Consider the following 20,214-nt stretch of genomic DNA (forward strand, 5'->3'; position numbering starts at 1 on the left):
AATATTTTTACGCATAGCGAAGTATATATTTTCCGAAAGCTAATGAACTTCTCTAATAGGTGTAAAAATTATTTGAATTTAAACGGAGTTATTCTTCTTCATATTTCGATCTGACCACTTACTTGGAAGGCAAAACAAGTTTTCGGGCGCTCTGGGTGGATGGTCGATCTAAGTTTAACAAAGGTAATAATAAACGCAGATGCAGATTCTTAATTTTGTGTGCCGCTCAAAAAACGTGTGCGCTAAGAGCACAGAAAAAGAGACTCTTCTGAAGCGAGTAGTTCTTTTTATATTTAATTTTTGCCTGATCTTGGACGATCGAATCGCGGCTCGAGCGCGCGCCGGACTCTACAGCTTGACCTGTTTCACTCTCTAACGCAACGAAAAATATTTTTACGCATAGCGAAGTATATATTTTCCGAAAGCTAATGAACTTCTCTAATAGGTGTAAAAATTATTTGAATTTAAACGGAGTTATTCTTCTTCATATTTCGATCTGACCACTTACTTGGAAGGCAAAACAAGTTTTCGGGCGCTCTGGGTGGATGGTCGATCTAAGTTTAACAAAGGTAATAATAAACGCAGATGCAGATTCTTAATTTTGTGTGCCGCTCAAAAAACGTGTGCGCTAAGAGCACAGAAAAAGAGACTCTTCTGAAGCGAGTAGTTCTTTTTATATTTAATTTTTGCCTGATCTTGGACGATCGAATCGCGGCTCGAGCGCGCGCCGGACTCTACAGCTTGACCTGTTTCACTCTCTAACGCAACGAAAAATATTTTTACGCATAGCGAAGTATATATTTTCCGAAAGCTAATGAACTTCTCTAATAGGTGTAAAAATTATTTGAATTTAAACGGAGTTATTCTTCTTCATATTTCGATCTGACCACTTACTTGGAAGGCAAAACAAGTTTTCGGGCGCTCTGGGTGGATGGTCGATCTAAGTTTAACAAAGGTAATAATAAACGCAGATGCAGATTCTCTAATTTTGTGTGCCGCTCAAAAAACGTGTGCGCTAAGAGCACAGAAAAAGAGACTCTTCTGAAGCGAGTAGTTCTTTTTATATTTAATTTTTGCCTGATCTTGGACGATCGAATCGCGGCTCGAGCGCGCGCCGGACTCTACAGCTTGACCTGTTTCACTCTCTAACGCAACGAAAAATATTTTTACGCATAGCGAAGTATATATTTTCCGAAAGCTAATGAACTTCTCTAATAGGTGTAAAAATTATTTGAATTTAAACGGAGTTATTCTTCTTCATATTTCGATCTGACCACTTACTTGGAAGGCAAAACAAGTTTTCGGGCGCTCTGGGTGAATGGTCGATCTAAGTTTAACAAAGGTAATAATAAACGCAGATGCAGATTCTTAATTTTGTGTGCCGCTCAAAAAACGTGTGCGCTAAGAGCACAGAAAAAGAGACTCTTCTGAAGCGAGTAGTTCTTTTTATATTTAATTTTTGCCTGATCTTGGACGATCGAATCGCGGCTCGAGCGCGCGCCGGACTCTACAGCTTGACCTGTTTCACTCTCTAACGCAACGAAAAATATTTTTACGCATGGCGAAGTATATATTTTCCGAAAGCTAATGAACTTCTCTAATAGGTGTAAAAATTATTTGAATTTAAACGTAGTTATTCTTCTTCATATTTCGATCTGACCACTTACTTGGAAGGCAAAACAAGTTTTCGGGCGCTCTGGGTGGATGGTCGATCTAAGTTTAACAAAGGTAATAATAAACGCAGATGCAGATTCTTAATTTTGTGTGCCGCTCAAAAAACGTGTGCGCTAAGAGCACAGAAAAAGAGACTCTTCTGAAGCGAGTAGTTCTTTTTATATTTAATTTTTGCCTGATCTTGGACGATCGAATCGCGGCTCGAGCGCGCGCCGGACTCTACAGCTTGACCTGTTTCACTCTCTAACGCAACGAAAAATATTTTTACGCATAGCGAAGTATATATTTTCCGAAAGCTAATGAACTTCTCTAATAGGTGTAAAAATTATTTGAATTTAAACGGAGTTATTCTTCTTCATATTTCGATCTGACCACTTACTTGGAAGGCAAAACAAGTTTTCGGGCGCTCTGGGTGGATGGTCGATCTAAGTTTAACAAAGGTAATAATAAACGCAGATGCAGATTCTTAATTTTGTGTGCCGCTCAAAAAACGTGTGCGCTAAGAGCACAGAAAAAGAGACTCTTCTGAAGCGAGTAGTTCTTTTTATATTTAATTTTTGCCTGATCTTGGACGATCGAATCGCGGCTCGAGCGCGCGCCGGACTCTACAGCTTGACCTGTTTCACTCTCTAACGCAACGAAAAATATTTTTACGCATAGCGAAGTATATATTTTCCGAAAGCTAATGAACTTCTCTAATAGGTGTAAAAATTATTTGAATTTAAACGGAGTTATTCTTCTTCATATTTCGATCTGACCACTTACTTGGAAGGCATAACAAGTTTTCGGGCGCTCTGGGTGGATGGTCGATCTAAGTTTAACAAAGGTAATAATAAACGCAGATGCAGATTCTCTAATTTTGTGTGCCGCTCAAAAAACGTGTGCGCTAAGAGCACAGAAAAAGAGACTCTTCTGAAGCGAGTAGTTCTTTTTATATTTAATTTTTGCCTGATCTTGGACGATCGAATCGCGGCTCGAGCGCGCGCCGGACTCTACAGCTTGACCTGTTTCACTCTCTAACGCAACGAAAAATATTTTTACGCATAGCGAAGTATATATTTTCCGAAAGCTAATGAACTTCTCTAATAGGTGTAAAAATTATTTGAATTTAAACGGAGTTATTCTTCTTCATATTTCGATCTGACCACTTACTTGGAAGGCAAAACAAGTTTTCGGGCGCTCTGGGTGAATGGTCGATCTAAGTTTAACAAAGGTAATAATAAACGCAGATGCAGATTCTTAATTTTGTGTGCCGCTCAAAAAACGTGTGCGCTAAGAGCACAGAAAAAGAGACTCTTCTGAAGCGAGTAGTTCTTTTTATATTTAATTTTTGCCTGATCTTGGACGATCGAATCGCGGCTCGAGCGCGCGCCGGACTCTACAGCTTGACCTGTTTCACTCTCTAACGCAACGAAAAATATTTTTACGCATAGCGAAGTATATATTTTCCGAAAGCTAATGAACTTCTCTAATAGGTGTAAAAATTATTTGAATTTAAACGGAGTTATTCTTCTTCATATTTCGATCTGACCACTTACTTGGAAGGCAAAACAAGTTTTCGGGCGCTCTGGGTGGATGGTCGATCTAAGTTTAACAAAGGTAATAATAAACGCAGATGCAGATTCTTAATTTTGTGTGCCGCTCAAAAAACGTGTGCGCTAAGAGCACAGAAAAAGAGACTCTTCTGAAGCGAGTAGTTCTTTTTATATTTAATTTTTGCCTGATCTTGGACGATCGAATCGCGGCTCGAGCGCGCGCCGGACTCTACAGCTTGACCTGTTTCACTCTCTAACGCAACGAAAAATATTTTTACGCATAGCGAAGTATATATTTTCCGAAAGCTAATGAACTTCTCTAATAGGTGTAAAAATTATTTGAATTTAAACGGAGTTATTCTTCTTCATATTTCGATCTGACCACTTACTTGGAAGGCAAAACAAGTTTTCGGGCGCTCTGGGTGGATGGTCGATCTAAGTTTAACAAAGGTAATAATAAACGCAGATGCAGATTCTCTAATTTTGTGTGCCGCTCAAAAAACGTGTGCGCTAAGAGCACAGAAAAAGAGACTCTTCTGAAGCGAGTAGTTCTTTTTATATTTAATTTTTGCCTGATCTTGGACGATCGAATCGCGGCTCGAGCGCGCGCCGGACTCTACAGCTTGACCTGTTTCACTCTCTAACGCAACGAAAAATATTTTTACGCATAGCGAAGTATATATATTCCGAAAGCTAATGAACTTCTCTAATAGGTGTAAAAATTATTTGAATTTAAACGGAGTTATTCTTCTTCATATTTCGATCTGACCACTTACTTGGAAGGCAAAACAAGTTTTCGGGCGCTCTGGGTGAATGGTCGATCTAAGTTTAACAAAGGTAATAATAAACGCAGATGCAGATTCTTAATTTTGTGTGCCGCTCAAAAAACGTGTGCGCTAAGAGCACAGAAAAAGAGACTCTTCTGAAGCGAGTAGTTCTTTTTATATTTAATTTTTGCCTGATCTTGGACGATCGAATCGCGGCTCGAGCGCGCGCCGGACTCTACAGCTTGACCTGTTTCACTCTCTAACGCAACGAAAAATATTTTTACGCATAGCGAAGTATATATTTTCCGAAAGCTAATGAACTTCTCTAATAGGTGTAAAAATTATTTGAATTTAAACGTAGTTATTCTTCTTCATATTTCGATCTAACCACTTACTTGGAAGGCAAAACAAGTTTTCGGGCGCTCTGGGTGGATGGTCGATTTAAGTTTAACAAAGGTAATAATAAACGCAGATGCAGATTCTTAATTTTGTGTGCCGCTAAAAAAACGTGTGCGCTAAGAGCACAGAAAAAGAGACTCTTCTGAAGCGAGTAGTTCTTTTTATATTTAATTTTTGCCTGATCTTGGACGATCGAATCGCGGCTCGAGCGCGCGCCGGACTCTACAGCTTGACCTGTTTCACTCTCTAACGCAACGAAAAATATTTTTACGCCTAGCGAAGTATATATTTTCCGAAAGCTAATGAACTTCTCTAATAGGTGTAAAAATTATTTGAATTTAAACGGAGTTATTTTTCTTCATATTTCGATCTAACCTCTTACTTGGAAGCCAAAACTAGTTTTCAAGCGGTCGGGGCGGCTGGTCGATTTAAGTTTAAAAGAGGTAATAATAAACGTAGATACAGATTCTTAATTTCGTGTGCCGCAAAAAAAAGGTGTGCGCTAAGGGGACAGAAAAAAAGACTGTTCTAAAGCGAGTAGTTTTTTTTTATTTTCGCCTGATCTTAGGCGATCGAATCGCGGCTCGAGCGTGAAGCGGGCCTCCACGACTTCACGAGTACCACACACAAAGATAAAATGCTGCTAACAGGGGAACAAACAATAATATAACACCAAGTATGCCTCGTGCACATTGAAAAAGAGCAGGAATCAGCTTACCGAGGCTGGAACAGAGAGGTGGCGAGAGACACGGGAGCTGCATGCCACGCAAGTGCATATCCCCCGATATGCAAACGAATTATGGCCCTGATGAGGGCCGTTTTGTTTTTCGCTCTGGATATCCAGGAGAAGACCTATTTCTTGGAGGAAGCCTTCTTTGCAGCCGGCTTCTTGGCAGGGGTCTTTTTTGCTGCCTTGGGTTTCTTGGGGCTCTTGGGTGCTGCAGCCTTCTTCTCTGCCTTTGGCTTTTTCGGCTTGGCCGACTTGGCCCTCTTTGCGGGCGACTTCTTGGCAGTCCCGGGCTTCTTCTTCCTGGCCGCACCGGCAGTTGCCGAGGCTGGGCGCTTCTTTGCAGCACCAGCCTCCTTTTTGGGCTTCCTAGCAGCAGGTGAGGGCTTGTCGGACTTGGCTGACAGCTTGAACGATCCGGTAGCTCCCTTGCCCTTGGTCTGCACCAATGCTCCCGCAGCCACGGCAGACTTGAGATACTTGCGGATGAAAGGAGACAGCTTCTCGACGTCCACCTTGTAGTTGGCAGACATGTATTTCTTGATGGCTTGTAGAGATGAACCACCACGTTCCTTAAGCGCACTGATGGATGCTGTCACCATTGCGGACACCTTGGGATGCGTTGGCACGGCCTTTGCCTTTCCCTTGGACACTTTCGTGGAAGCCTTTTTGGGGCTCTTAAGGGCAGCGGGGGCCGCGACCCCAGCAGGAGCGGACACTTCTTCGGACATGACCCACTCTAATCGTAAGCAGAGAGAGACTGAAAAAAAACCGTCTAGAACAAGCGCTCATTGGCCGAGAGAGGCGAGCGCGAACCTCCGGGAGAAGCCCTTCGAAGGTGACGAATGTTTGTAACCATGCCGTTTCTAAAATAACAAAGTTTGGAGTCTAATTTTTGCTCGATTCTGTGCTCTAATATAGGTTCCACATTATCCTCACAAGTCTGAGTTACTTCGATCGAGAAAAATTATTTTACGGAGCCAAGCGCATAGGCCCTCGCAAGAAAGTCGCCCAAAACAGCATCCAAGAATGAACAAGCGCGCTGATTGGACGAGAGGCGAGCGCGGCCCACTGGAGAAGGTAACGAATGTTTATAACCGTGCCGTTTCTAAAATAACAAGGTTGGGAGTCTAATTTTTGCTCGATTCTGTGCTCTAACGTTGGTTCCACATTATCCCCACAAGTTTAGATCACTTCAATCGTGAAATATTGTCCTAGCGAGCCACGTGCGCTGTCCCTCGCAAGAAACTTGCCCAAAACAGCATCCAGAATGAACAAGCTCTCTGATTGGCCGAGAGGCCTTGTCGGGAAGGAAGTTTCGCCACTCGCGCTGAGGCAGTTGGTCGTCAGGAGTCGAGGTGTGTTGCTGTTTGCTAGCTCTCTCGTTTTATTGTCCCAACGTTTCGGAATGGCCCGTACGAAGCAGACCGCCCGCAAGAGCACGGGAGGAAAAGCACCGCGCAAGCAGCTGGCTACGAAGGCCGCCCGGAAGAGTGCTCCTGCAACCGGTGGAGTCAAGAAGCCGCATCGCTACAGGCCGGGCACGGTCGCGCTGCGTGAGATTCGTCGTTACCAGAAGTCGACTGAGCTGCTCATCCGCAAGCTGCCCTTCCAGAGGCTAGTGCGGGAGATCGCGCAAGATTTCAAGACGGACCTCCGCTTCCAGAGCTCGGCTGTAATGGCCCTGCAGGAGGCCAGCGAGGCCTACTTGGTCGGTCTCTTCGAAGACACCAACCTCTGTGCCATCCACGCCAAGCGGGTAACCATCATGCCTAAGGACATCCAGCTGGCTCGTCGCATCCGCGGTGAACGCGCTTAATGTCGCTTCTTTGGAAGCGGCAGGCAACGCCACAAAAACGGCCCTCTTCAGGGCCACATCAGACATGCTTTTCGGACATGTGTAAAGCGACGTCCTCCCGTGTCTCAATCTCCGATGCTGACTTGTTCCAAGTGCAGGAGTTCAAAAGCTGTGAGTACTTTCTATTTATTCTCCCATTTTGAACTAGTTTGCATTGTGCCAAGTGCTCCGTTCGCAGTTGCTTCCAACGATTCCTTCATGTGTTCCTTGTTTTCTAAAGTGTTGTTGAATGAAATAAATAAAGAAGAAAAAAACCTTTCCCGAGACATTACAGGGTTCATTTTCTAGCAATCAGCGAATATCACGATTATAGATTCGACCAACAAAAACCCGTGGAGTAATTATCTGTTTTTGAGGGATGTCCACAACATTTATTGCCCTCTGCCGGTTTCGGGGAAATGCTGCTCCGATTGTTGACTCTCGTAGAAACAGCTTCAAATCCTCTCAAAGCGAGGCAGTGCAGCGGTGGTTTTACGAGTTCAAATAACAAGCAATGCTGGCCTTTGCGCCCGACAGCAAGTCTTGTTCGGGCAATTCGCACACGTGAAAGAATTTGGCATTAAACGCAGCGTAAATATTATGCATGGGAGAATGCCTAAGAGTGGCATTCAAGGCCTGTAGGTGATGAAAGAGAAACACTGTCGGCATTGCACAAAAAGGAAATTGAAATGCACATACCCGAGCGTTTAGAGACACGGAAGACTAGCGCACGGAAATGAGTATCCTGTACTCAAGTCGTGAGTGGTCCTGAAAAGGACCGTTTTTCTGTAGCGGATGCCGCGGGATGGTTTAGGCCTTCTTCTCGGTCTTCTTGGGAAGGAGGACGGCCTGGATGTTGGGCAGGACACCTCCTTGCGCGATGGTAACGCCGGACAGCAGCTTGTTGAGCTCTTCGTCGTTGCGAATGGCCAGCTGCAGGTGTCGAGGGATGATCCTAGTTTTCTTGTTGTCCCTGGCCGCGTTTCCTGCCAGCTCGAGCACTTCGGCAGCCAGGTACTCGAGTACGGCCGCCAAGTAGACGGGGGCACCGGCACCTACTCGCTCCGCGTAGTTGCCCTTTCGCAGTAGTCGGTGGATCCTTCCCACGGGAAACTGGAGCCCCGCGCGGCTGGAACGGGTCTTGCTCTTGCCCTTTGCCTTGCCTCCTTTTCCGCGCCCAGACATCTTGGTGGAGGTGAGAAGTGGACAACCGAACAAACCAACGAACACTGAGTGAGTGAGGGAGTCAGCGCATCGAGAAGCAGAAAATCAAAGGAAGTGCCAGTCCTCTCCGCTTGGGGGGCGCTGCAAGAGCGCGTTTTCGCCTTGCACTGCCTCTGCTTCATAGCACTCCTCTCCCAACACCCTCTCCCAAAAAATTGTAGTTTCAACTGCTTGCTCATTGGTTCGCGCAGCAACCAATCGCGAAGCTTTATTTTGGGCGTACTCCAATCACAGCGCACTGTTTCCCGCGCTCTAGAATGCTGGCCAATCGGAGCACATTTTTCAGAATGCTGTGAAAACCTATAAAAAGAGCAAAGAAAACGAAAATTTCAGGTGAGGTCAGGTGAGGCATGCCCCCGGACCAACTGACCACGGACCACTCAAAGGAGACAGAGGACCCCTCGGGGTACCTGCTGCGGAGCAGGGCCATGAAGCCCAAACCAAACACAGACGGTAACCATTCGTTACCGCCAGCCGGCGCGAGCCACGTGGACAACGCGGAAAACCTCGTGGGGACCGGATCCCGCGCGGAGGCTAGCCTCCGCGTGGCACCCGAGAGCCACGAGGACGGCGCCCACGTGGAGCGCGACGAGCCCCCGAAGGATGGCGTCCCCCGACCGGACGCCATCCTAGGTGTACTGAAAAGTGCCGGTTTAGTACACCCAAATGCAGATCGGCTCCCGGACGAAGTCGTGGACCTGTTCCACGACTGCGAGAACAGCGACAGCCCCTCCGAAGCAAGCGGGGACACAACATCGAGCCCCAGTGACTCCACACCTGACAACACCTCCGAGGAGGATGACGACCAACTCCAGGTGACTGTAAACACCTCCAACCAGTTTGCAGCACTTCTGGAAGCAGGCAGCAAGGACTGCAACACCCTCATCGAGGAACTGCACCAAAAAAGGAAGGACGGTGCAGCAACCCCTCCCCGAGCGACAACCCCCCCCACAGTGACAAGCCCCCCAACATCCGGGGCCTCACGTAAGACAAACACAGGCAAGGCTAACCAACCAATTCCCTCCTTAGACGAACTCCCCGCAAAGGGGTCCACAGTCCTGCTCCGCCCAACGGGAACAGGTAAGCTAACCCTGGAGAACAGAGTCTCCTTGGCGCAGGGCCTTCGACAAGTTACGGGCGGCAAGGCGGCCGCCACACGTTTCAATCTCAGGCGAAACGTGATGGCGGTCGAGACAACGAGCGCGGCAATGACCCACCGCCTCCTAGGCACCGACAAGCTGGCGAGCCTCCCTCTCCATGCCACCCTCGCGCCGGCCAGAGCGGTGAGTATCGGCGTAATCCGCGGACTTTGCCCCAATGACGCAACAGAACAGCTGACCCGAGGCCTCGAAAGCGAGGTACCCGTGGACCACATCAGACGGTTCAGCGGAGGGCGGTACGCGGAGCTCTTCTTCGGCGGACCCCTACCAGCCACGGTCCTGATCTACGACATCGAGTTTGTCGTGGAGGCACGACACGTCCGGCCAACGCAGTGCTGGGGATGCGGACGCTTCGGCCACGTGCAGTCCGCGTGCACGCTGCCCACTGCCTGCCCAACATGCAGGGGCAGGCACCCTCGGGGTAAGTGCGCGACAAAACTCACCCCCATTTGCCCCAACTGCAAGTGCAGACACGCTGCATTCGACAAGGGATGCAGCGTGTACCAACAACACAAGCGCGAGGCCGAGGCAGTCCGCGACACCGGCTGCAGCTGGAAGGAGGCCAAACGTGTCGCCGCCGAACTCCACAAGAAAAAGGCAAGCGAGCGCAGCACGCAGCGCGCGCAGGAGCAGACCGCCACCCCGCCCCCCTGGATGCACAGCGGAGCCAGCCAGACTCCCGCGTGGCAGACCAGCGTGCTCCCAGCGAGCTCAGTCTGGGGAGACACTTTCCCAACGCTGGAAGCGCGCAGTCGGCCAAACGCGGTGAGTGCGACTCGCGAACTAATCCCCCCAGTCGCCCCACAGCCCCCACAAGTCAAGACAAGAGAGGCCTCCACTAACACGGAACCCAGCGCCAAAATCCCCGAAGTCGGTAAGCCGCAGCGGCGGAAGGAGGTCTATCGCAGGTCCTACCGTCCAGACAGCCAACAGCAGCAGCGAGGGGTCAATGACCGGCGCCCAGCTGACGCACGGCACCTGCGAGGATCCTCCTCTCCCCGCGCGGACGACCGACCCGGTGGCGAGAGGGAAAGGCCTCTCCCCCAGCAAGAACAGGTGCCCCCCTCACCCCCCTTCCCCGCAGCCTCCCCAGGAGACAGCGCCGGGGATTCCCCTCGGCGGGACGAGACGGACACGCCCCCCACCGCGCAGGAAATGCGCGACATGATCCACACCCTGGAGGATCTGCTCCAAACACTAATCCCGCTTTTCCTCAAGAATCGGCAGGCTACAGCCATGATCCCGGAGGGGACCTTACTACACAGCATCACCGCGGGGATGCAACGTTCGCGGCAAGGAACTGAGAATGCCTACAGGCCCTAAGAAAACAAGTAAGCCTAATGCTGTGAAAGGTTGTCCCTCGATCCTCCAGTGGAACGCGAACGGGCTCGGCAACCGCCTCACCCACCTGAGGGCAGAACTCTTGGCAAGGCCGTACGAGGTGGTGCTGCTGCAGGAGCCAAAAATGGACGTGAGCAAACTAACCATTCCCAGCTACACCACCTACTGCTGCCCCGGCCGGGAAAAACAACCCTGGGCGGCCGTGCTCGTCCACAAAGACGCGACCCACTGCCGGATCGAGAGCGCCGATTACTGCTCGGACACTTCGGAACTTGTAGGTATTCGGGTAAAGAAAAATAACCAGACATTTTCTATCTTTTCTTGCTACGTTCACCCCAACGCGGCGTGGGGTGGAGAGGTTGTAAAACAAATTCACGCGCGAGAGCAGGGCATAATCATTCTCGGCGGAGACTTTAACTCGCACAACGAGCTGTGGGGGGACAGGAAAACGACCGCGCGTGGCAAGCGTTTGCAGGAGGCCCTCGCCCAAACCGACTTGGAGTACAGCGGAACAGGGCAGCCCACATTCATCGGACGAGGCGTCGAGCGGAGCGTACTCGATTTAACGTTCTGCTCGGCGCGATTCCCACTGACCACGGTGCTCGAGCAAGACAGCTGGGGGAGCGACCACGTTCCCATAACATCGGGACCTGCCCCACGGCCACCCAATCGAACGTGCAAGGTGGTCCACTGGGACAGGTATCGTGCCTTCCTCCGCCAGTACGAGGCGATGGGCTGGCCCCTTGACAGCCAGGCCATCGGCGCCGCACTCAAAGAGGCCACCACGTCAGTGAGTATCCCCGTTGAGCGTCCTAATCCTGACTTTCGCTGGCTCCAACTCCGAGCACAAAGACGCCAGGCACAGAGGGTGGCCCTGCGGACGGGCCGTCACGAGGACACACTCCGCTACCGACGCCAGGATGCACTCTTCAAGCGACAGGGTAAGAGGCTCGCCAGGGAGCAGTGGAAGCAGAAGTGTGAGTCCTTCGACAGCCCCCGCGGGGCCACCAAGGCGTGGAAAATGGCCAAGACCCTCTGCAACCGACCGGGACCGCGAGATCCTATTGCAGGTATGGCACTCGCGCTTAACATTTCCGATGCAGACGTCCGAGAACTTCTAGCGGACGCACTGCTCTCCCCCCCACCCGCGCCTGCCGCCCGAGATGCACCGCCCGGATGGCGAGACTGGAAGTGGCACGCGAAGCCCCAGATGACAGAGGGGCTCGGAGACTTCCAGCTACACGAGTTGGAACGCGCCCTGGCATCGCTCCCACGTAAAAAGTCGGCCCCCGGAGCAGACGGCGTCACCGCTGCAGCGCTGAGAAACCTCGACAAAGCGAGCTACCCAGCGCTGCTAGAATTGTTCAATCGAGCGTGGCGAGACGCCAACATCCCTTCCGAATGGCGTTCGGCAGTCGTCGTCCCGATCCCCAAGCCGGGTAAGCCCAGAAAAGATCCCAGCTCGTTCCGACCCATCGCGCTCACGTCGTGCATGGGGAAACTACTCGAACGAATGGTGAAAAGCCGACTCGAATACCATCTCGAGTCGGTGGGCGGCTACCCGGAAAGCACGTGTGGATTCCGACGGCATCACTGCACCGCAGACGCCATCGCGGATCTGGTGACCACGCTCGAGGAAAGCAAGGCAAAGAGATGGACGACGGGAGTCGTCCTTCTCGATGTGTCTAAAGCATTCGACGCCGTCAAACACTCAGCAATTCTGGACATGCTCAGGCTGTCAGGAATCGAGGGCCGACCGCTCCGTTACGTGAGGGCATATCTCAGCGGCAGAGAGGCGCAGGTACGAGCAGCCAAGGGACTCAGCACTCCCAGGAAGATCAGGTGTGGCGTCCCCCAGGGGGGCGTGCTTTCCCCCTTGCTATTTAATGTGGCTATGTCGGCCCTCCCGCAAATCATAAACATTGGCCAAAAGGGAGTCAAGCGCCTCCAAATAGCGGTTTACGCAGACGACATTGCACTTTGGGCAACTGCTCGGGGATGGCACCGAGGGGCCGTGCGGAAAGCTTTGCAGAGAGGAGTCACCAACATTGAGCACTATCTTTCCCTGCTCGGCCTGTCCCTCTCCCCGAGCAAGTCCGTCGTTCTGTGCAATGCCCCCCACTACACATATCGCTTCTCAATGTCAATCAAAGCAGGCGGCACAGAAATTCCAATCAAGAAGCAAGCAGCTTACCTGGGGGTGCAACTGGACAGGAAAGCCACATGGGCTCCTGCGGTTGCAGAGGTAATCCGTAAGTGCCGACGCCACGCGCGTATAATCCAAATGCTTGCAGGTACTCGCCGCGGAACCTCACAGGGTATGCTGTTGACCCTCTACAAGGGATTGATTCTTTCTCGCGCACTGTACGCACTGCCGCTACTAACACTCACAGAGAACCAGTGGGAACTGCTCGAACGGATGCAACGCACTGCACTTCGCGTCTGCCTCGGAGTCCCCCGCACGGCCTCCTCGCGCCACACACTGAACGATGCAGGCGTCACCACGGTAAGACTCGCAGCGGCCGAACGAGCGATGCGGCACCTCATCCGGATCGGTGAGTCGAGGGGCACAACCGGGCTGCCCGAGCGTATTTTACAACGCACACGGTCCCAACTCGCCGCGCACGCGAGGGAACTTTTTCGGATCGCGGGCGGCCCGGGGAACAACCCTACACCACCACCACCGAGCGAGGAGCCCCCGCTGCGAGTCGAACTGAACGCAGGTCTCGATGCACCAAAGAGGCACATGGCTGAGACGACGGCGAGGCAGCACGCGGAGCATCATATCCACGAGCACTTCCTGGGCTGGGCGAAGACGTTCACGGACGGGTCTGTAAATCCGGCGAGCCACTCGGCCAGCGCCGCGGCCGTGTCGGAGGACACCGGCCGCACGGCCGCCGAGAGGCTCTCTTTCCAGGCGACCTCCACGACAGCTGAGCTGGCGGCGCTGATCCTGGCACTGTCCATCGTGGACACCGAGGGGCAGCCAGACCGCCTGGTGATACTCTGTGACTCCAAGGCTGCTCTCGGACTCCTGAAGAACCTGGACAGGGCCCCAGCACTGGCCAAGGTGGTGGCCCAAAAAGCCATCGAGCTGCAGCGCCGGGGATGGACGCTGGCCTTCCAATGGGTTCCTGCACACTGTGGAATAGCAGGTAATGAAAGAGCAGATCGCCTTGCCGCCGAAGCGCAGGAGGATCCTGCATACCCGATCTCCGAGGTCCCGGCCTTCTCCGATGCACGCCTGTTGGTCAGAAGAGTGGTGGCAGCCCGCCACCCCGAGCTCGAGCACGGGCCCCTGCCCCCGAGGCCCCCGAGGAACATGCGGCGAGGCGAAGCGGCGGTGATCCACAGGCTGCGCACGAGCAGCGCCTTCACCCCCGACTACAGAGCGAGGTGGCGAGCCGACCGCGACCGAAGCTGCCCGAGATGCGCGGCGGCCGTCGCGGACGCCGATCATCTCCTCCGCGAGTGCCCGGACTTCGGCGAGGAACGTGAGCGATTGTTTCGTCGCTACATCACTCTTGGATGTAGCACGAACAGCTTTGAAACTCTAATCAGACCGCAAGGTAAGGCGGCGCAAAGTGCCCTAACAGCGCTCGCAGGATTCCTCGTCGAGACGGGGCTGGCCGGCGAGATCTAGGCTGCAACGGTCGCGCAAGAGACAAAGGATCTGTAGCAGACGACAGCCGCAGAGCTTCGGGGAAAGCTCACCCCACTAGGAAGGCCTGGCCTGGCGCTGCTGCCCGCCCGCCGAAAACGCTCCTCCTTTCCCTCCTTCGGGGAAACTCGGTTTCTCCGCCGGTCGCGTGGCGGAGGGGGACGCGATCGCTATCCAGGCAGGGCCTGCAGGGCGTCGCGTCCTCCTCTCCCGTAATCTCTCCTCCTTGCTGCCGAGCTGATTGACAGCTCCTCTCTCGCGTTTTTCTTCTCTTTACTTTATTCGCCTTGGTTCTCCCTCGCGCTGCACCCCCGGCTGTTATTTTTTCTCTCTCCTTTCTTGTAGCCTCCTCTTTAGACTCAGCTTCTCTTTTCTTTCTGTTTACTTAACTGCCTTCCACTTAGAAGGCGCGCGCAGGCCCACCCTTTGCGAGGGCCCCCTGAACCACTTAACTCTTTTAGACTGTATTGTTTATCTTTCTTTCTTTGGCTTTGCTTCTTGTCCGGTACGTTCTTGGCGCCGGACTTGTTTGACAGCCTCTCTCTCGCGTTTTCCGTCTGCTTCTTGGCTTTTAGTTTTATTTTTCTTTCCTGCCTTCAGCGGGGAGGACTCTTTGTACAAGTTCTAACTGATAGCTCCTCTTGGAACGCGCGCGCTGGGCCACCCCTCGCGTGGGCCCCCTGACCCACTTAACACTTTTAGACTGTATTGGTTTTCTTTTCTTCTTTGGCTTTGCTTCTTGACCGGTACGTTCTTGGCGCCGGACTTGTTTGACAGCCTCTCTCTCGCGTTTTCCGTCTGCTTTTTGGCTTTTAGTTTTATTTTTCTTTCCTGCCTTCAGCGGGGAGGACTCTTTGTACAAGTTCTAACTGATAGCTCCTCTTGGAACGCGCGCGCTGGGCCACCCCTCGCGTGGGCCCCCTGACCCACTTAACACTTTTAGACTGTATTGGTTTTCTTTTCTTCTTTGGCTTTGCTTCTTGACCGGTACGTTCTTGGCGCCGGACTTGTTTGACAGCCTCTCTCTCGCGTTTTCCGTCTGCTTTTTGGCTTTTAGTTTTATTTTTCTTTCCTGCCTTCAGCGGGGAGGACTCTTTGTACAAGTTCTAACTGATAGCTCCTCTTGGAACGCGCGCGCTGGGCCACCCCTTGCGTGGGCCCCCTGACCCACTTAACACTTTTAAGACTGTATTGGCTATCCTTTCTTTCTCTGGCTTCGCTTCTTGTCGGGTGCGTCCTTCGCGCACGACTTGATTGACAGCCTCTCTCTCGCGTTCTTTGTCTGCTTTTAGCTTTTATTTTTGATCTCTTCTTTCCTGCCTCGCAGCAGGGACTGCTCTTTGTGCAAATCCTAACTGATAGCTTCCCTCCGGCGTTTTGTTTTTCTATTCTTTATTCTCGCCAGGTCTGCCCCTCGCGCGGGGCCCCTTCTGCTTTGGCAAAACAGTCTCCCCGCGCGCTGTCCCGCTCTGGCGCCGTGCCATTTTTCTTATTTATGTTGATTCTTCTCTCGCGGGCAAGGAATAACCTTACTGAGTCCGGGTTTCGAATAATAAATTCGGAATTCTTTTTTTTTTCCCTTTTAATGGGCAGGAACTAACCTCGCCCAGCCGTGAAAAGTTTTCGAATGATAGATTCGGAAGCTAGTAAACCCTAGGCATGCCAAGGGTCAGGCATTTTCAGAAAATGCCATACAAGTAATTTCTACCTTTGCGTTTGGTGAACCACGCGTTAAATCGCGTGGGTCACTCAGCCAAACACAGGCAAAGAATGTCATTCCGTAGCACTCTGCGGAATGTCCCTTATGCATACAATAGGCTCGACCGCCCCTGTTGAGGGAACGGAATCTATTAATGTTCCCCCCAATCCTTTCGCAACGCCGTGTTGTGTATACATGCAGCGGAGAGATGCTCGCCGACCCATTGCACTTTGGCTCGGAATACTGGGAAACTTGGTGTTGGTGTGACTGGTGACAGTGCTTGGAAATTCGGACACCGCGTGCCGAACCCGATTCGTTCACCCTGGACTCTGTGAAGATGTGCTACAGGCTTCTGGACAAGACACTTGGACATTTAAAGGATCTCCTTCCTTCCTCGGCTCCGCCCCTTTTCTGCCAGCCACTTTCTGTGGCTCCTCGCGCCCCGCTTGTCGGCTTTGGCGAAACAACCTCCCTCTCTCTTTTTTCACAATTTTTTCTTCTATCAGCTTTTATCCCCTTCCCTTCCCCCAATCCAACGATGACCGTTCGGCCCATGGCTGTAACTCCAACGATGGTTTTTCCTCTTTTGCAAGACTTCTCTCTCTCTCTCTCTCTCGAAAATTTCAGGTTGCCCCAGTTGTTGTTTCGCCATCTTTTTGCGAGTAACAACGTCGATCTTCTCCCGAAGACAAGTCGCGCGAGGATGCCCCCCCAACCGAGCGGAAAAGCAGTGAAGAAGGCGGGCAAGGCACAGAAAAATGTGCGTGCCACCGACAAGAAGAAGAAGAGGCGCAAGAGGAAGGAGAGCTTCAGCATCTACATCTACAAGGTGCTCAAACAGGTCCATCCCGACACCGGAGTGTCCAGCAAGGCCATGTCGATCATGAACAGCTTCGTGAACGACATCTTCGAGCGCATCGCAGCAGAGTCGTCTCGGCTGGCTCACTACAACAAGCGCTCGACCATCACGAGTCGGGAGATCCAGACAGCTGTGAGGCTCCTGCTGCCGGGTGAACTGGCAAAGCATGCGGTGTCCGAGGGCACCAAGGCTGTCACCAAGTACACCAGTTCCAAGTAACACCCAGGAGCTATCTCCCTGCTGTATGTACAAACGGCCCTTTTGAGGGCCATACTCATCCCTGCAAAACGGCCGTCTCTCGATGACTTCCAACTCCCGTGTCTCTCTTTTCAAGAAATATGTAAGTACCCAGTGCTTCTGCATCGCGCATGTTTGCAAAGAGTATGTCTTTTTTCTTGTTGTGCAGTCGAACTTGGCTTCTTGTAGCCACAGTCGGATGTCGTTTATTTTGTTTCGGTGAAAAAAAAACATTGTATTTCATTGCTTTTGAGGGCACGAGTGACCTTCCTAAATATTGCACATCGCTCGCGTATGTAAAGGATATATTCGCGTGGTTTTTAGCCGTTGGGAGCCCATACTCCAGAGTGTTGTGTTTTCGAGTTGCAGCGTTTTTCTTTTTAGAGCCACGGTTGTATCAAATAACTTGCTTTTAAATTCGAGTGTTCTTATTTTAAGTTTAAAAAATGCAATGATAAACGTAGATACAGGCTTTTAATCTCGTGTGCCGCGAAAGAAAAGTGTGTACTAACAGCACAAAAAAGAGAAACTCTTTTAAGGCGAGTACTTTTATTTTTATTTTTGCCTGATCTTGGACGATCGAATTCCGGCCCGAGCGCGAAGCCGGCCCTACGGCTTCGCCTGTTTCGCTCTCTAACGCAACGAAAAATATCTTTACGCTTACCGAAGTGTATATTTTCTGAAAGCTAATGAAATTCTTCGGTAGGTGTAAAAAGCATTTGAATTTAGACGAAATTGTTTCATTACTTTACTTCATTTGCGCGATTCGCGGCAGCGGCACGAACTGGCCGCTTTCGGGTGGCAGGTTTTGCTTCTTAACAGACCGAAGGCTTGGTAAAAAGTTTTTCAGTATCAAATTTTCTGCCAGCCAAAAAGACTTTTCGTCCCGTGTAATAAGCACTTAAAACCGGACCCTTTTATATCAGTCAATATTTTGATCAAACTGTGTTCTTGGGTGACCCAACTTGCTGTCGACCCGGCTCACCATGGCGGTGAATTGCACTGCGCGCTTAAAAACGCCAGTGATAAGAAACTTTAATTTTTGTGTGCCGTGAGAAGAGTGTGTCTTGTACAAGTTCCGATGAATAGATTGCTCGAACGTTTATAAAACTCTTTCTTATTCGCATGTGAAAACGGGCCCTTGACTAGCTGCATCGGTGCGAAGCTCGGCACTCCTGAGTTGACATGTTTCTCCCATTGACTTAGCGAAAACGAATCTTAATCCCGCTAAAATATATATCTCCTGGAACCTAGAAAAAACAATGTTTTGCACATACAACTATGAAGACTCAAAATGGGCGAGGTGTATGAATGCCTTTGCTAAAGCCATGCATTTCATCAACACACGCTTGCTTCCAGTGCGCAGCCACCTGTCGGCCACAATACGAAGCTGCAGGACTGCTCCCATTCGTCGGCGGGAGAGGAGGAGGCCGTCGTGGGTTCACTTGGTCGGACCCGTAGAGCATTGCCGCCAGTCTTTGTTGAAGTAGGCGAACGGTGCGGTCGTGTTTTCCGTCCCTGTTTTTGCAGCAAACATGTCTGGAAGAGGCAAGGGCGGCAAGGGCCTGGGCAAGGGTGGTGCCAAGCGCCATCGCAAGGTTCTTCGCGATAACATCCAGGGGATCACCAAGCCTGCAATCCGTCGCCTAGCCCGCCGCGGTGGTGTCAAGCGCATTTCCGGCCTCATCTATGAAGAGACCCGCGGCGTCCTCAAGGTCTTCCTGGAGAACGTCATTCGCGATGCCGTCACCTACACCGAGCACGCCAAGAGGAAGACCGTGACGGCCATGGATGTGGTGTACGCGCTCAAGAGGCAAGGCCGTACCCTCTTTGGTTTCGGTGGTTAACAGCCGTCTCGCCGTCGGACACACATCGAAAACGGCCCTTTTCAGGGCCAAACCAGTACCGATCTATCTTGGAAACGGGTTTTCATTCCAACGCCTCCCTCCCGTGTCTCTCTGTAATCCTGAAAACAAGCACTGCTTTGGGTGAGTGATTCCTCTTTTGTCATGAGTGTTGTTTTGCCGCGGGTCTCTACCATTTTGTGCGCCACAGCCGAGTGTACCAATCTTCTCAGGCAGCAGTCGAACATTCGTTGCCCTAGTACCTGCCATCGGCCATACCATGCTGAATACGCCGGTTCTCGTCCGATCACCGAAGCTAAGCAGCATCGGGCTCCGTCAGTACTTGGGAGGGTGACCACCTGGGAACACGGAGTGCTGATGGCATTTTTCTTTTTTTTTTTCTGCACTCTTGGAGGGTTGTGTCCTTTTGTACCAGTTCTTATATTTTCTGAAAGCTAATGAACTTCTCTAATAGGTTTAAAAATTATTTGAATTTAAACGGAGTTATTCTTCTTCATATTTTGATCTAACCACTTACTTGGAAGGCAAAACAAGTTTTCGGGCGCTCTGGGTGGATGGTCGATCTAAGTTTAACAAAGGTAATAATAAACGCAGATGCAGATTCTTAATTTTGTGTGCCGCTCAAAAAACGTGTGCGCTAAGAGCACAGAAAAAGAGACTCTTCTGAAGCGAGTAGTTCTTTTTATATTTAATTTTTGCCTGATCTTGGACGATCGAATCGCGGCTCGAGCGCGCGCCGGACTCTACAGCTTGACCTGTTTCACTCTCTAACGCAACGAAAAATATTTTTACGCATAGCGAAGTATATATTTTCCGAAAGCTAATGAACTTCTCTAATAGGTGTAAAAATTATTTGAATTTAAACGGAGTTATTCTTCTTCATATTTCGATCTGACCACTTACTTGGAAGGCAAAACAAGTTTTCGGGCGCTCTGGGTGGATGGTCGATCTAAGTTTAACAAAGGTAATAATAAACGCAGATGCAGATTCTTAATTTTGTGTGCCGCTCAAAAAACGTGTGCGCTAAGAGCACAGAAAAAGAGACTCTTCTGAAGCGAGTAGTTCTTTTTATATTTAATTTTTGCCTGATCTTGGACGATCGAATCGCGGCTCGAGCGCGCGCCGGACTCTACAGCTTGACCTGTTTCACTCTCTAACGCAACGAAAAATATTTTTACGCATAGCGAAGTATTTATTTTCCGAAAGCTAATGAACTTCTCTAATAGGTG

General features: G+C 50.8%; 5 protein-coding genes and 1 non-coding gene across 6 annotated transcripts; 4 read left to right on the forward strand and 2 right to left on the reverse strand.

Moving 5' to 3' along the window:
- Window positions 1-5,170: 5,170 nt before the first annotated feature.
- LOC121836267 (histone H1-III-like) lies at window positions 5,171-6,046 on the reverse strand. The gene has a single exon (XM_042291120.1). The coding sequence runs from the start codon at window positions 5,831-5,833 to the stop codon at window positions 5,228-5,230; it is 606 nt and encodes a 201-aa protein (XP_042147054.1). The 5' UTR covers window positions 5,834-6,046; the 3' UTR covers window positions 5,171-5,227.
- A 22-nt stretch (window positions 6,047-6,068) lies between these two features.
- LOC115321503 (histone H3) lies at window positions 6,069-6,921 on the forward strand. The gene has a single exon (XM_042291121.1). It carries the CDS (start codon window positions 6,373-6,375, stop codon window positions 6,919-6,921), a length of 549 nt encoding a protein of 182 aa, XP_042147055.1. The 5' UTR covers window positions 6,069-6,372.
- Window positions 6,922-7,638: 717 nt separating this feature from the next.
- LOC120837204 (histone H2A-like) lies at window positions 7,639-8,124 on the reverse strand. The gene has a single exon (XM_040206443.2). The coding sequence runs from the start codon at window positions 8,122-8,124 to the stop codon at window positions 7,750-7,752; it is 375 nt and encodes a 124-aa protein (XP_040062377.1). The 3' UTR covers window positions 7,639-7,749.
- Window positions 8,125-16,654: 8,530 nt separating this feature from the next.
- LOC120837205 (histone H2B) lies at window positions 16,655-17,160 on the forward strand. Its single transcript, XM_040206444.2, has one exon. The coding sequence runs from the start codon at window positions 16,728-16,730 to the stop codon at window positions 17,100-17,102; it is 375 nt and encodes a 124-aa protein (XP_040062378.1). The 5' UTR covers window positions 16,655-16,727; the 3' UTR covers window positions 17,103-17,160.
- A 925-nt stretch (window positions 17,161-18,085) lies between these two features.
- On the forward strand, window positions 18,086-18,979 carry LOC121836269 (histone H4-like). The gene has a single exon (XM_042291125.1). It carries the CDS (start codon window positions 18,656-18,658, stop codon window positions 18,965-18,967), a length of 312 nt encoding a protein of 103 aa, XP_042147059.1. The 5' UTR covers window positions 18,086-18,655; the 3' UTR covers window positions 18,968-18,979.
- A 250-nt stretch (window positions 18,980-19,229) lies between these two features.
- LOC115321507 lies at window positions 19,230-19,348 on the forward strand. Its single transcript, XR_003918798.1, has one exon. It is a non-coding gene; the product is annotated as a 5S ribosomal RNA (ribosomal RNA).
- The last annotated feature ends 866 nt before the right edge of the window (window positions 19,349-20,214 follow it).

Source organism: Ixodes scapularis, unplaced genomic scaffold, assembly GCF_016920785.2.
Source record: "Ixodes scapularis isolate PalLabHiFi unplaced genomic scaffold, ASM1692078v2 PGA_scaffold22__2_contigs__length_789307, whole genome shotgun sequence".
Lineage (NCBI taxonomy): Eukaryota > Metazoa > Arthropoda > Arachnida > Ixodida > Ixodidae > Ixodes > Ixodes scapularis.

Bases quoted from the DNA above. Each gene is read 5' to 3' on its own strand.
- LOC120837205 (XM_040206444.2), top strand. From the start codon at position 16,728: ATGCCCCCCCAACCGAGCGGAAAAGCAGTGAAGAAGGCGGGCAAGGCA.
- LOC121836267 (XM_042291120.1), bottom strand. From the start codon at position 5,833: ATGTCCGAAGAAGTGTCCGCTCCTGCTGGGGTCGCGGCCCCCGCTGCC.
- LOC121836269 (XM_042291125.1), top strand. From the start codon at position 18,656: ATGTCTGGAAGAGGCAAGGGCGGCAAGGGCCTGGGCAAGGGTGGTGCC.
- LOC115321503 (XM_042291121.1), top strand. From the start codon at position 6,373: ATGAACAAGCTCTCTGATTGGCCGAGAGGCCTTGTCGGGAAGGAAGTT.
- LOC120837204 (XM_040206443.2), bottom strand. From the start codon at position 8,124: ATGTCTGGGCGCGGAAAAGGAGGCAAGGCAAAGGGCAAGAGCAAGACC.